The sequence below is a fragment of the Hemicordylus capensis genome, chromosome 8 (assembly GCF_027244095.1).
Source record: "Hemicordylus capensis ecotype Gifberg chromosome 8, rHemCap1.1.pri, whole genome shotgun sequence".
Lineage (NCBI taxonomy): Eukaryota > Metazoa > Chordata > Lepidosauria > Squamata > Cordylidae > Hemicordylus > Hemicordylus capensis.
Genome location: NC_069664.1, coordinates 2,864,631 through 2,879,592, shown reverse-complemented (window position 1 = coordinate 2,879,592; position 14,962 = coordinate 2,864,631). Strand labels below are relative to the sequence as shown.

General features: G+C 48.2%; 2 protein-coding genes across 8 annotated transcripts in view; both read left to right on the top strand.

Annotated features, from left to right (window-relative positions):
• CDS2 (CDP-diacylglycerol synthase 2) overlaps positions 1 to 6,294 on the top strand; it is a 47,124-nt gene extending 40,830 nt beyond the window's left edge. For all 3 annotated transcript variants that reach the window (XM_053269210.1, XM_053269209.1, XM_053269207.1), the window contains one exon: positions 195 to 6,294. In XM_053269210.1, coding sequence (XP_053125185.1) covers positions 195 to 324 — 130 coding nt within the window. In that variant the 3' untranslated portion in view covers positions 325 to 6,294. The remainder of the gene's footprint in view (positions 1 to 194) is intronic.
• A 1,911-nt stretch (positions 6,295 to 8,205) lies between these two features.
• Positions 8,206 to 14,962, top strand: part of ARHGAP25 (Rho GTPase activating protein 25) — a 33,299-nt gene continuing 26,542 nt past the window's right edge. Inside the window, exon 1 of one of the 5 annotated variants that reach the window (XM_053269197.1) lies at positions 8,206 to 8,608. In XM_053269197.1, the coding sequence (XP_053125172.1) occupies positions 8,545 to 8,608 (64 nt within the window). In that variant the 5' untranslated portion in view covers positions 8,206 to 8,544. Of the gene's footprint in view, positions 8,609 to 13,030; positions 13,142 to 14,678; positions 14,870 to 14,962 lie in introns of those variants that run through there. The other 4 variants (XM_053269202.1, XM_053269200.1, XM_053269199.1 and 1 more) reach the window with 4 other exon arrangements.

Here is a 14,962-nt window from a genome sequence, read left to right as displayed (position 1 = left end):
TTGCACACGACCACAGAATGGGCATGGGAGGCCACACACTTGAGCTGCTCTAACCATAATGGTGCGCACTGCCTTGGTGTTTGCTGTGCGTGCGCTCCAGCAGCAGTGCGAGGGGAAGCAGGGGGCTCTTCCAGGATTGGGAATTCTCTCCTGGAAATCGGCACGACTCTCTTCTGCTTTTCCCTCCACCCCAGGGGTCCCAATCCGAGCAAACTGATCCAGCAGTTCCTCGCTCTGCGGCCAGATCAGCAGCTGCACATCTTCAACACGTTAAAGGCACACCTTGTCGATAAGGGGGTGCTGGCAGTTTCTGAGGACCTGTAGGCACCTGTGCTGTCTGGATGGGACTGAATGCAGGCAAACCCACTCACTGAAGGAAACCCCCCCCCGCCCCGTCCCAGGAGCTTGCCTGATTAAGACAGTAGCCTCTCACCTCTCTCATCTCCCCCCCCCCCTTCTCATTTAAAAAGGTTGCATTTGTGGGATTTTAAAAAAGCAATGTATTTCTAAGGTTTCAAGCGGACAAGTGGGGGCTTTTTAGTTGGGCAGGGGCTGCGGCCTAGAAAGAGAAGCCTATCAAGTGTTTGGGAAGGTCATCGTGCCTCCCCAGATCTGCGTGGTGGTTTTTCCTCCAGAATGTATGGTCAGAAAGCTGCAAGAAAGGTCTTCTCGTTGCTTCTGGAAGAGCGCGTGAAAAGAAGGTGGACGAAGACAGAGAGACTGCACTGAACAGAGTGTTTATTAACCAAAAAAACTGGTGTGTGGCATTTCAGCATATGACACACGTACTAGAGTCCCGCTCTCCAGTTTCGCCTTCATTGTGTGGTGGACCCAGCACGTGTTTACAGGGGGCAGAGAAGCTACTGGAGCCCTCCAGGGGCCTCGATCCGTGTCCGAGAAGAAGTGAGCCACGTTCCCCACCTCCCTGCTGCGTTGGCATATGGCGGGGTCGTCACCTGGCCTTTCGGGCGATGTGTCCATCTCGTAATAGGGGCTAGATCTGCCACAGGCAGCCTGGCCCCATTGTAGGAATCGGTCCTTTCTCTGCCACAATTCCGGTGACCCAGGGTTCTTCACATGGACTCGCAAAGGCAAATGGGGTGCCCTGCAGCTTTCCTGGGGGGCAGCGGCTCAGACTTGTGGGACATTCCTCGGCGGGTTCTAGCAGTAAAACCCCTCGCCTTGCTTCTGCGCGGATTCGGCGATATGGAAGCTGCACAAGCAGAAAGGTGCTGCTGAAAGGTCTCCAGCTGTCTTGGTGAGGTTGGCGCATCTCTGGTGTCACGGAGGTCCAGCCAGAAAAGGGATGTGACACTCAACTGCTGGGCCGTGTGGGGAGGATGGGAAACCCAGAGGAGAGGACTCTCCTTCAAGACCCGAGAGAGAACGTCTCAGATCTTTACTGAACCAGAGTGAGCAAATGGCTGTGGAGAAAACAAGAAGTCTGCTAAAGAAAAGCAAACTATTATTTTTTAAGGATTTTTCTCCCCTCTCCACAAATCCTACTGAATAATGTTTTTAAAATAATCTTTCTTCATTTTACTGGATGAAAAGCAGAAGGGTGTAGTGTGTAAAATATATGCATATTGATGCAGAAAACCTGATTTCTTGGAAGATGAGGAAAAGAGAAATCCTCAGCAGCTGTGTTCCCATGTTGGGAAAACCATTGTCCAGTTTCTCCCAGATATGAGAGTACTATCATATCTGGGAGAAATGATCAGAATTCTAGTCCTCATGGTGATGGTAAACTCCTGTCTGGGCTGTACCACTTGAGATGTCAAGTGGAGGTTGGTGTGACTGAATGCTTCACCTCCCACCAAAAAGGGGTTAAGCTAGAACTCTTCTTCCCAATAAACTGGTTTTCTGTGTGGCGTTGTCCATCCTGACAGACTTCCACAAGCAGTCTGAAGTGGTACAGCCCCAACCTGAGCTGAGGACTAGGCCTTGGAATAAAATGCATACTGGATTGGCGGTTGTGCGTCTGGGAATGCAACAGAAGCTTCTCCACCCGGCGATAGCATCCAGGGATGGTCTTGGCCCCGGCAGCTAGGACTTTTTCTTTGTGAGGGAGGGGAGGGTGAGGCGTCTCCGAGAACACCCTTTGAAGTCGGGAGCTTGTCTCACCAGCAGGGGGAGCCCTTCTCCAAACTGGCACTAGGCAGATCTTTCCAGCCTGGGAGGCTGACACGGCACCGTGTGGCATGGAACTACTGGAGTGGGCATCTTGGAGATATTGTCACACCGTTGGCTGGGAAGAAAAGAAAGAAAGAAAGAATGCCCCCCTCCAAACGCTCTGTGTGAAGAGTGCCCTCCCCCTTTAAACAGCCCTTTGCTGACTCTTCCAGGTTGCTCTTACTCTCTCCCCAGTCTTAGGCGCAAGCTCCAGAAGGGCAAACGTGCATTTGAAGCTGCCTGGCCGGGGTGTGTGTGTGTAACCAAGGGGTGAAGGGCTCCCTCTTGGCTGCTTCTCTGCTCCCTCCCCTAAAGCTGCGCTGCTGTCGTGTCACATGCATGCACGTAGCTTGCAGGGTGGGCCACGTGTGCAGCAATGCCACACACACACGCGCGTGCCCCCCGGATGCCGCTCTCTAGCTTGTAAGCATAATTGGCATAAATGCCCAGCGCCCGTGTCTGGGCGGCTTCCTGGCCTGCAGAGACTCCTGCGAGGGGCAGGTGCCTTCCGAGGAGCAGCCCTCCCGCTTCTGTCTCTGCTCGGGAACATGCTGCAGTTAGCTCCGCGCAAAACCCAACCGGTCTCTGTTCAGGGGGTGGGAGTGCCTCTTCGGAGTGTGATTCAGCTTTGCAGGCAGCCTTCCGTTTCAAGCTGGGCTGCTTTACTTTTGAGTCCAGCTGGGGTGTGCTGGTTCCCCCCCCTTTCTCTTCTGAATGATGGCGGCGTGTTTTTCCTTTGGTATAATTTCCCTTGTTTTCCAAGTGTTCCTTTTCATTTCAGCCCTTCATGCATGCCGTTCTCCCCCCCCCCCCCCCAGTTGATTGAAAAATGTGAATTCGTTTCTAACGATGGAGACTCCCGCGGTTTAAAGCATTGCATTAGTAGTCTAGGCTTTAAGCAGAGCGTGTTTTTAAGCAGAGCGTGTTTTGTTTATTACATCACTGTGGTGGATCTAGAACTCCACCGTATGCAAAGTTGCTGTTCTCTGTGCCCTTCTTACTCTCTTTTCAGCAGAACTACAAAAGCCCAGTTCAATAAAATCAGCAGGATCAAGAAGAAAAGTATTTCCTGGACTCTACCACTTGAGACAGCAGGGGTGCGGGTATGTGATACGCCCTGAATCCTCCTCTTTGAAACAAGCAGCCTGCATTAAAACAGGATTTCTGGGAGAAGGCATCCTAATTTCTGCTATCCCGTTATTCTGTGGGTTCATGGAGGAGTCTTCAAGCACGTAGCCTTCCACCCCTGCTGGAATGGTGAAGGCCAAGAAGTGTTTTATCCCATCTCCTGATTCTTATAAACTGACCTTCATTCAAGCTGTGTTAGAGACTCTCCTTTGTTTCTGACCTCTCGGTTAACCATTGGGGAAAGAGAGACTCACAGCACTATTTATAGATCTCTGAAGGTTTGCTGTCCAAAGCGAGCACACGGAAAGGATTCTTCCAAGCTGGCTAACTTATAGTTCGGTTGAATAAAAGACGTTTTGTCTCCTGTGCTGGGCATTCTCCAGGCGCCTTGGCCTGGGTGGCTCTTTGCAGTGGCCACGGAGCTGCTAAAAGCCAAGTGGGTCACTGGGACAGAGCCGTCGGAGTGTTGATGGACGGGAGGCCAGCTGCCGTTGGAGTGCCCTCTTAGCCAGCGCAGGGAAGGCCGCATGTTGAGTTGGCCGCTTGATTGCTTGAGCTCATTAAAAGGTCGTCTCTTAATTACACGTAGGTCAGGTTCGAATCACTTGGTTAAGGAGAGCCCTTGCCTCTCTCTCAGTGGGACGGACCAGGATCTTGGGCCGCTGAAGCCGGCCTCTGTTTCGGGAGCAGGTTCAAGCCCTGCCGATGGGCATATGGGGCGGGGCTGAGGCTGCCGCTGCCCTGGGCTTGGCAAGCAGCCTGCAAGGTCAGTTCTCTTGGCTCAGCGGAGCATCCTGGTGCGGTGTGTGTCGTATTTACCCAAGCAGCTAGCTCTCCACTGGCAAAGACACAGGAGGGGACGTCAGGAGCCCCCCTCGGCTCCGGCCCGGCTGTAATGCTGACAGCCACTGCGGGTCATTAATACGCTGCGACATTAAAAGATGGCAATCTAGCTGAAAATACAGCATGTGTTTCACCTCTGAGGCAGTCCTAAGAGGAGTATAATGAGGCCACCCGTTGTAATACCAAGCGTGAACACTGGAGGGCGTGTTGGTTCCTCACCCAGATGGAAAGGACTGGTTTTCAGTGATCTTTCATGAAGACACACATCCCACCCCACCCCACCCCCCCACACACAATCCCGTCTTTTGATTTTTGGAGCAGAACATCAGGGAGCAAAAGGCAGTTCGTCGCCAGGATGCAGTGGAAGTGCTCAGGGGGCAGTCCGAAATACAGCTGCAGTATCTGATGGCAAAAAAGCTTTCTCTTCCCACCTTTGTCCAGAAGGACCATCTTCGGTTTTCAGACTCTGTAACCTTCAGACCAGGCATGTCCAATTTCCGAATTAGCCTGCAGGGACTGTGCCCTTTCCTCAGCGGGCTAGCCAGGTGCAGAGGCATACTGCAAAAAGGCTGGTAGCTGGGTGAACATCAGGGGCATCTCTCTGCGCTGCCCAGAGCTCACCTGAGCCCAGGTGGGCCACAGTTGTGGAGGCCTTGAAGAGCAGTGTCAGGGATGCCTCTTTCCCTGCAAGGGCAGAGCTGGGCCCAAGTATTATTCTGCTTTTCTTAGAGCTACGGAAGCCTAAGCCCAGGGGAATGAGAGACATCAATAAGGGGTGTCAATGGGCTGGATCACCAGTTGGGCACCAGAGAGTTGGCAGTGATATTGCAAGTAGGATTTGAAGGGATGACTGAGTGGAGTTCGGAGGAACTGGAGGAATACTGCAAGTCCAGATGGCAGGCTTGGTTTCCTTCCTCTCTTCTCCCCCCCCCCCACCAATCAAAAGGTCTTGTGCTGTTGCTGAGCTTCATAACTAGTGCAAAGTTTTAAGGTGTTGGAAACTTGATGGCGGCTTCATGGCCTGGGCTGCGCATTCAGCAGAAGGATTGGGTGGGAGTTCTGGAAGATGGGCAGCCCCATTTCAGAGGTGGACTATCGCCTTGTGGAATGCCCCCTGATGTGAGAAACAAAGGAGAACTTGCAGGTGGGAAGCTAGCACAACAGGAAACAAGCTGGACTAGATTAGTAGTTTTCTGCTTGCAAGGGGATGGTTTGCTTGGAAGGTCGGTGTGTCGGTTTGCTTGGAAGGTCGGTGTGTCGGTTTGCTTGGGCAGGTCTAGATTAGCAGTTTTTCTGCTTGCAAAGGGGTTGGTTGGTTGTGCTCCTACTTAGAGAAGTCTAAGATGGAAGATGGCCTACTCTACCACCTCCGGATTCTGCTGCAGGTGCAGACCAACACCTCAAGGCTCGGTTGCAAGGGTTTTGAAGAGGGGCTCCAGAATCTCTCCCAGTATGTCTCCCGGGTTTTCCTCAGGGCAGCTCTTGACCCGCGGCAATCAGGACAGCCCCCCACAGAGGTCTGAGCCTAGCAAGACTCCGAAAGGTTTCTGCATTCCATGACTGCCTTTTGACAAGAGGTTTTCCCCAGTGCGTTGAAGCAATCTCCTCTCCATGCTTTGAACTTGCATCATCCATGCGTTTGCATGCTCTCGCCGCCCTCCCCAAAATATCATGTCGGCAGGCTCTTCTCCCCACCTGATACCTTTTGCTAGCAGCTCTGTATGTTTGAAGGGGTGGGTGTAGCTTAGCTAGCAGAACACCTTAGTCAGCAATACTACTCCCTCGTCGGCATGTCCTGTGTCAATGAGAACTTGTGAGCCCCTTGATGCCTGTCACTCTTGCAGGAGCTACGCTCTGTACTGCTGAGAACTCCTCTCTCCCTCCCCAACTTGGTCACTCTTTTTCAGATTAGGTGTATTTATTCTATTCATGCCATTTGCTTATCTCTCTGTGCATTGTGCCCGTGTGGGGGTTGTTTTTTAAAACTTTTGGCAGGTGTGGGGGATGTCAATTTTTTTTGCAAATACACATAGATTTGCCTTTTGGGGGGGGGGTGTTCTCCGACTGTCAGAATGTGAGATAATGTATAAATGTATTTTAACCTATTTATATACTGTAATGTTTACTGTTAAATAAACTCTATCTAAATTGGTGGCTTGTGTGTGCAGCTCTTTAGACCTGGAAGTAAGGTTTTTATGGTTTGCCCAGTTGAACCTGTGTTTGCAGAAAGCTGGGAAGGTTTTCTAAATAAATTGTCTGTCATCTGACAAAGATGACAGAATCTGTTATCTTTTAAAACAAAATGAACAAAAATGGATTGATTTTGCTTGAGCTGCTTGTATCGTTTGGGTTTTACAGCTTTCTCTATGTGTTTTCCCCTGTGTGGAGTGGTCACAGATCTATTAGCAGGTCCTGGCATGGTTTGTAATAGATTGAAAAAAGTTTCTTTAGAAAAGAGTTGCTTTAATAAGAGCAACAGAAGGTTCCCTCCCTAAACTGGGCTACTGAAATGAAGGAGGCTTGGAAGAAAAGCAGGAGAGGAAGGACACAGCTCAATTCCATTAATGGGGGGAGAAAATAATTGTTCTCCATACATGCCCTGTTCTGTAATGCTCAGTTTGTCTGCCCTCTCTCCTACCACTAGTATTTTGTTCTCGGCTCTGATTGTTGGGCTTTGTGGTTCTAGTAGATCCCACAAGTTTGAAGTCTGCTCTGTGTTGCGTGATTGCAACTTTTGGATGGAGTTCGGAGAGCAGATAACTTCTTGTGGCTGGGGATGGCAGGAGCTGTAGCCTACAACACCTGGTGTGCCCGAGTTTGCAGGATATAAAATGTAAAATAATAAATAAATAAAGTGAAACGGTTTTTGATATACCTTTCTCATTGAATAAGTATCAAGTATCTAGTGAAATGGAAGGTCATGGTGTATTTGCATATCGGACAACACTAAGAAGGATTTCTGAAAGCTACGGTTCTCCAGAGATCCTCATGTTGAGGCTCTTTGGTGATTAAAAAAAAATAAAAAAATCTTACAATTATTTGGTTGTAGACTCGGAGGAACAAGTCTGAAATGGATTCACCATTGCAGCCTCTGTGACAAGTCAGACACTCCAGCTGGTGTTGAACTACAACTCCCATTGTCTGTAGCTGCAACACATTTTAGCGGTGGATGATGGGACTTGTAGTCTAACAGGAGAACCTCAAGCTGGCCGTCCCTGCCCTTCGAGATGGTGTGTGATGGTTTCCCCCCTGCTCTTGTATGAGTGGCAAACAGGGCCGTGAGCTCAGAATGAGTGAACAGCCAGACGGCACCGAAGAACAGAGTCAGACCCTTGGTCCATCTAGCTTGTCTGCACTGACTGGCAGGGACTCGCCAAGGTTTCAGGCGGGAGTCTTTCCCAATCCTTCCTGGAGATGCTGCCAGGGATTGAACCTTGACCTTCTGCGTGCAAAGCAGACGCTCTACCACTGAGCTCAAGGCCCATCCCCTGAAGCAAATCTCAGCAGAAAGCGCTCACCTCTGGTTGCCCATCCAAATGCGAACCAGGGGCCCCAGGGCAGACCCTGCTTTGCGGAGGGGCCCATTCCTGCCTGCTGCCACAAGACCAGCTCTCTTCCCTTCCTAGGGAGTCACACCGTTCCCTGATGTGCCTCCCCTCATCGTGTTGCTCAGTCGGGTGTTTCAGGCCCCGTTAGCTGTGCCGGAAAGAAAGGGGAGTGGGGCGGCTGGGGGGCAATGGAGTTTGTGCCCTCAGGGGAGTCCCACTGCTTCTTCACCGTCATTTCCCAAAACCGTGGACTGAACCACATGCAAAAGGGCTCAGAAATCTCTCTCTCGGTGTCTGTGTCTGCTTTTTAAGTGCATCAGCAAGAAAAGCTGGAGGCAACTTCCTCAAAGGCATTGAGACACAGCACCATCTATGCAGTACAGTCACCAAACCCACAAGCTGCTGTTCAGGTCCTCCTCCCCCCCCCCGCCGCCCACCCCCATTTCAAAAATGCTGGCATGGAGCCAGATGCAGCTAGGAGAGCTTGGGGGACCTCAGGGGCTCTCCAGTTCTTGGGGGTCCCAACAAATGGAGCTTTCCGGTGTGTTTGGAAAGTAAAAGAGGCTCTTGCAAAAACAAAGAAGAAAAAGGGAAAAACCAACCCAGGAGGGAAGTCCTTGTATGGGTTTTCTCATCGAGAATCAGACTCTGGGGAGGAGGAAGTTGTTGGCAAACCAACTTCAATCGAGATCTTTTTTTTGTTTCTTTCTTTCCTCCTTCAACCCACCCTAAGAGGAAACTTTAAAAAAAAAAAAACAACCCCAAAAAACTCATGTCGCACAAGATCTGTGGAGGTGCCTAGCATCTGCGGTTCGCACACGGCCCGGAAGATCTCCCCACCCCTGGAACCAAGATGTCTCTCAAACTGCCACGGCGTCGCTGGGATTTCAACCTGAAGATGGACATGTCCAAAATAGGTATGGTGAGTGGTTCCTGTGTGCCTCAAGGCCTACGGAGGCCTTCAGAAGTGAAACTCTGCCTTCTGGCTGCCGGCACGTTTTAACCGCTGACAAAGGCCTCTAAGCTGCTACTCTCAACTGCAGGGCAGTTTAGACCCAGGTTCAGACGGGACGTGTGTGTTTGAATTAGGGTCCCCTGCACAGAGGCGCCCTATTCCAGGTGTGTCGTTATCTTGGCTTCCGTCAGTCTCCCCTTGTAGAGTTCTGCGTCGCTTGTTGCAGAATTTGAGTCCTCGGAACTTCAACTCTGTTGTTTTCAGTGGCAGATTTTTAGCTATTTGTGCTGAGACTGCTGACTTCTTAATTTTAGACAAAAAGGAAGGCTGTGATCAGGATGTTGAATTACTCTGCTCTGAGAAGCTGTTTGGTCCTTCTCCTGCATGATCTTCAGACGTGTTCCTTCACCTCAGCTGCCCTGTTTCTTTCCTCTTCTGCGAGGACATTTAGCGGGGGGCCTGAATGTTTGGTCACATGTCATATAATTCCTTGGGAATCATTCTTCAGCTTCTGCAAGTGCTTCAGAGCATGAGAACGGGATGACATTTGTGCAAAATAGCTATATTGGCATAGTTTTTGCACTCTTTGAGGGGGAAAAATAGCATTTTCTAGGTTCAGGTTCTAGACTCATACTCGTTAGCTCTGCGAATATCTTACAGTGCTCACACATTAAGTCTCCCATTCACATGCAACCAGAGTGGACCCTGCTTAGCTAAGGGGACAAGTCATACTTGCTGCCACAAGACCAGCTCTCCTCTCAAGGAGAACTGCCTCTTTTGGTGTCCCCCCCGCTCATTAGGATAAGCCACTACTGGATTTGGGTTTGTCTAGATGGGTGGACAGATCAACATGTAGATGAGCGATTGGTGTGATTTAGTTCCTTGAGTCTGTGGAACATGTGCTGTGGCTGTGATGGGGCCGGAAAGCTGGAAGCAGACTGAATTCTGCCTCTGGTTATGCAGAGCCACAGAAGACCAAGTCAGCGGAAAAGGCATGGCATTTAAGAATATTCCTGCTGGATCAGACGAAAGGGCCATCGAGTCCAGCATTCTGCTTCCTAAAGTGGCCAATCAAGATATCTAGGAGGAAGCCCACCATTGGGGATGAAGGCAGGCGGCCTCTCCTGCCATTGCTCCCCTGCGACTGGGATTCAGAGTTAGCAAATAGACATTGTCGTCCATGTGCTGGCGGGGGGGTGGGGGGGTGGGCGCAGATGCTCATTGTGAATTTTAAGGTCTAGATGAGAAAGAAGTGAGCGCCTTGCAAGACATCCTGCTTTTAGTGTGCTATGCTTTTATTTTCCTGGCCCGTCGGGCTTACAGTGGCTGAATTTGCAATGGTGTGTTAAAAGCTTTAGAAAGTGTTAAGAACACAAAAACGCCTATAGAATAGGCAGTCCCGAAGGTGCCTGGGCTGAGATTTCCTGGTGTTAAAGGATGAGGGATGTGCAGAACCCCTCTGAGAAATTTCACTTGTCTTGCAGAAACTGCAAGGAAGGAGGCAGCTCTGGTGGAGGAAATGCTGCCCTAGAAAAGAACCCTGCTGCTTTCCTGCAGCATCATTCCACCCATACCCTGAGGGCAGTGCGGTCACTTCTGGCTTCAGTGGCACAGCTCTGAAGGCCCACCAGTGGTCCTTGGGACTAGTGGAAGCTGCGATTGAATGTGTGCTCAGCTCAAAAGAGGGCAGCCAGTGATAGTCACCAAGGCCCTCGCAAGCCCGGCCGGAGGGTAACCGCCTCCCTGTTCCCAGGAGGTGGCCCTCTGGACCAGGGGCATAATTGAAGGGGGGGGACGACACAAATGTCCTTGGGCCCCTGAGGATGCCCCCACCACCACGACACACGCACACTGAGGATGGATGACAGCTTGCTCTTCGCTTTTTACAGATATTCTGCAGCAAGAGACGGGTGGGTGGGGGGGCAAAGGAAGTGGGAAGTGATGTTGGTCATTTTTTTGTCCCAGGGCCCACTCCAAATTCACTATGCCCCCTCCCCCCGCCTCTGAACCAGGCCCAGATGATGACATCTCGAGGTCCTAAACTAGGTTGAGTTTAAGAGGACCCCATCCCATTGTTCACTGCCCCCCACACACACACCAGAAACTACAATGACCATATAAACACAAATGCTAAACACCAACATATATATGTTGAACTTTATGCTGGTCAAAGACCAACATAAAATCACAATGGTGATGCAAAGAAACAGCTGTAAAAATAGAAGAATAATCTAAAACATGTTTTGCAATTTTTGTGTTTGCATTATAAAATAGCTTTACATTAATATTTTGGTCTAATTTCTTAATTAGTAGATACAAAGAATATTTAACTGCAGCAAAAAAATGTATTTAAAATGCACTTCATTATGCATGGATGTGATGTATACATCTATGTAAAAATGTTTCCATTGCACAGTAGCCCGAAGCTTTACATTTGCATGTGTGCCAGGACAAAATCGTAAAAACAGAATAATCTAAAATGCATGTCTTGCAATATGTCTGCATTATAAAATAGTTTCAAATTAATACATCTTGTCTATGGTTTCTTAAGCAGTAGATTTAAAAATGTATCTACAGCCAAAGTAAATTAAAATAAAAGTGCACTTTATTATGTATATAATATGTGATTTAGAACTCTGTGTAAGAATGTTTTCATAGCATGGTTCCTACAATAAAATATTATCTTGCATGCTCAAAATCCACAGAGCAGAAAATCCCAGATTTCTCTCTACACACATACACACACACACCACACACAGCAGGACTGTCTGGGCGTTTGCTTCTCCATTTCCTCCAAGGCTCTTAATTAATCTCAAACACCTCAGTCACACAAAGATAATTTACTAGGAAAAAAGATGGACAGTCAATCAGTCATTAATTTGTTTAGCCATAGCCAAAACAAAGATATTTGACTAAAAAAAAAAAGGTAATTAAAACAATAAGATGATAAAAAATGGTGACTCACAATAGTTCATTCGGAAACATTGACTCACAATAGTTCAGAAGCGTAATCTATAGACAGAGAAAAAGTAGCTTGAATTATAGGCTTTAATAGCCTGTAAACCAAATATGCACGTATTCTGAACATTAACCCGCTAACAAAATAATGTGAACTGTGGATAGTGCATGAGGCAGAAAGTGGTGCGCACACACACTGAAATACACACAGGGCTGTGTGTATTTACAGATTGAAAGAAGAAAACATACAAACAAGAAAAACAACTGTAAAGAGGCACGGTCTGAATCAGCATGCTGGGCATTGATAAAAGGAGATTTTATTGGCAGTGAGATTTGTTTCTGAATTTAAATAAGCAATGAAGGCACAGTCAAAAAGTTACCAGTAGCAGCAGGCCAACAAAAAAGTTTTGGGTTTCTTTTTCAGAAGCCCTGCGCTGTCACTTCATCAGTTCATGTCTTTATCCAACAATCGTAAGAGAAGCTTCTTTGCTGGATTAGACCAAGACTTACCTAGCCTAGCATTGTAACAGTGACCAGCTGGCTTTTTCTGGGAAGCTCACAAGTGAAGCTCCCTTTCCCCCATCTGGCATTTAAGGGTACATTGCTGTTGAACATGGAGGTTCACTTAGCTATAATTGCCACTAGACCTGAGAGGCGAGATGTAGGCTGCCCTCTGCTTCAGCATTTAAGCGACTTCTACATCTTTCTGTGTATAAACAGCAGGATTAAACTCTGCAAAAATTGCACAAAGCTGGGGTTACAGGACACAGATACTAGAGCTTATTGCGTGGTGTTCTGAAGACCCAAAGGCTGCTCTGGCATCCCCTCTCTCCCCGCTCATGCTTTCAAAACATGCAATGGTAACTGACCAGAATATGGACACACGTGTGTCTGGGGCAGGTTTAATTTGCAATATCGATATCTCTTAATTAAAACGGATGCAATAAAAATCAAGGACATCATAGGGGGTGGCCCGTGGGGCACAGGCCCCCAAGGAATGGCTCAGAGGCCTGAATCTGGTCAGCCCCCTCCCTCCTCCATGGCCTCTCCCAGAAAGGAAGCACAGCGGTCGAGGTGCCTGCATGGAGTGGGTGAGGGAGGGAGCTTTTGGGCTCACCCAGTTCTCGGCTGCTTCCCCCTTCATAGGTGCCGTATGCTAATATTAGAGGCCTTAAAAAACAGCAGTGCACACTTATTCTTGGGGGTGGGGGTATAATGATCAGAAAGGGGCGGTGGGCCCAGGGCCTGGGTCTTTTAAGTGCCTCAAATATAACAGATACAGGCTACTACGAAGGAGTCGGGACATCAGAATCGTGTTTTAAAAAAGGAGTAAACTGTATTAATATGCTAAGTGGAAGGAAACAGCACTGATTTCAATCTCTTTCTAAAAGACAGCAGGGAACAAACAGAGGGAGTATGTTCCAGAGGCAGAGGTGCCAAGAATGAGAAAGCCCTGCATCTTCTTAACTTTTTTGCTTCAAAACTTGGAAGCACTCCAGGCAGGAGTGCTCCGAAGACCATCTTCACAGTACGGCAGGTCTGTGGGGGAGTGAGTGACTCCGATAGATAGATAGACAGATAGATAGCCAGGACTTATATATACATGGTGTGCATGTAATGTGCCATTGCCTCCTAAGTACAAGTATGAAGGTGTTCTTCAGATCTGCTGGAATATGTTTCGGCTTTTGCGTATCTCATCTTTGTATCTGAGCATATGTGGGAAACAAGAGCCAGGAAATTTAGCATCAAAGCAGTCCCGAAGGTGCCTGGGCTGAGATTTCCTGGTGTTAAAGGATGGGGGATGTGCAGAAACCCCCTGAGAAATTTCACTTGTCTTGCAGAAACTGATCTGACTTCTCTTGAAAATACTAAGATGTTACTTCCTGGGGGGAACCCTGACTTAAAAAAAAGAAGAAGTCAACTCTACAAAGAGCCGTTAAGCAGGGGATTCTCAAACCTGGGTCCTCAGATGTGGTTCTGACTGGGGATGATGGGAATTGTAGTCCTGCAATATCTGGAATCCCAAGGCTAGAAACGCCTGCCCTAGGACTAGAGGTCTGCCTGAGAATCTGAGACAGCCGCATTTTTGCTCCTTCTGAATTATGGTTTGTTCCTTCTCTTTAGTAGACACTAGTGTCAACCTTTGCCACGTCATGACTTGGGCTACAGATGTGCCAGCATCATGACTTGGTGTAGATCCCAGGAACAAAAACTGTGGTGTGGGAAGTGAACCTTCTCCTCAGTCAGTCTGTAGCAGAGTGAAATGAAGATCAGGACCTTGTAAAACCTGCTAGCTATTAGGCCTGTGCAAATTTGGATTTGAAAATTCAGATTTTATCAGAAATTGCCCCAAATCAGTAAGATCTGAATCCATTTTTTAAAAATGGATATATCAGAATTAATTCTGAAATATCAAAATTAATCTCAGAAATACTCCAGAATTTCTGAATTAGCATAATGGAATAGGATTTTCCCCATACAGGTGGAGGAAAACATCACTGGCTGGTCCTAGAGCCTTGGAACTTGCCACACATATGGGGCAGGAGGTTAGGGTCCCTTGAAGCAAATTTGAAGATAATTGGTCAACACCATGATTATTGGTCAATTTGTTTTCTAAATGGCTAAACATCCCTGGCTTGGTTCAAGCCAGAAATTTACAAAAACATCTGAAACTGAAGATCCCCCTTGGACCATCATTGGAGGAATCTGCCTTCACGAAAAGGGGTAACAGCATGCCCCTTCTCCCCCCCCCCACCTTTATAGTTCCAGAATGGATGGGCATACAGTTATGAAATCTGGTGCATATCCGAATTCTGAATCCGATCCAATATCACGAGAGCCCATAGAATCTGAACTCGATATTGCCAAATTCAAATCGGGTCAACCCCAAATGTAAATTGCCTGAACACACACAGGCCTGCTAGCTAGGCATTCAGTTCAGCTTCTTTTGTCTTCCCACAGCCTGCTCCAGAAATAACCAGCAGAGGGTGCTCATTTGCAAACAAGGATGCAAAACATTACTATGATTTATTTTGCATTCCAATCCCACCCTTCTTCTGAGGAGTTCAGGATGGCGTTCATAGTTCTGCCCCCAACCACTTTATCCTCACAGCGACCCTGTGAGGTAGGTTTGGCAAAGAGAGCATGAGTGGCCTCAAGTCACCTAGTGGGGAATTTGAATCTTCCGCGTTTACAAGACTAGTTCAAGAGCATTCACAGACTTAGCATAGGTTATCTGACTGTCATCTTACAACAGCCCTGCAAGGTAGGTTGCTATCATTCTCCTATATTAGAGATGGGAGGCCAAGGTTGAGGAAGGAAGTCTGAACTAGTGAGTTCAAGGAAAGGTAACGCTTCA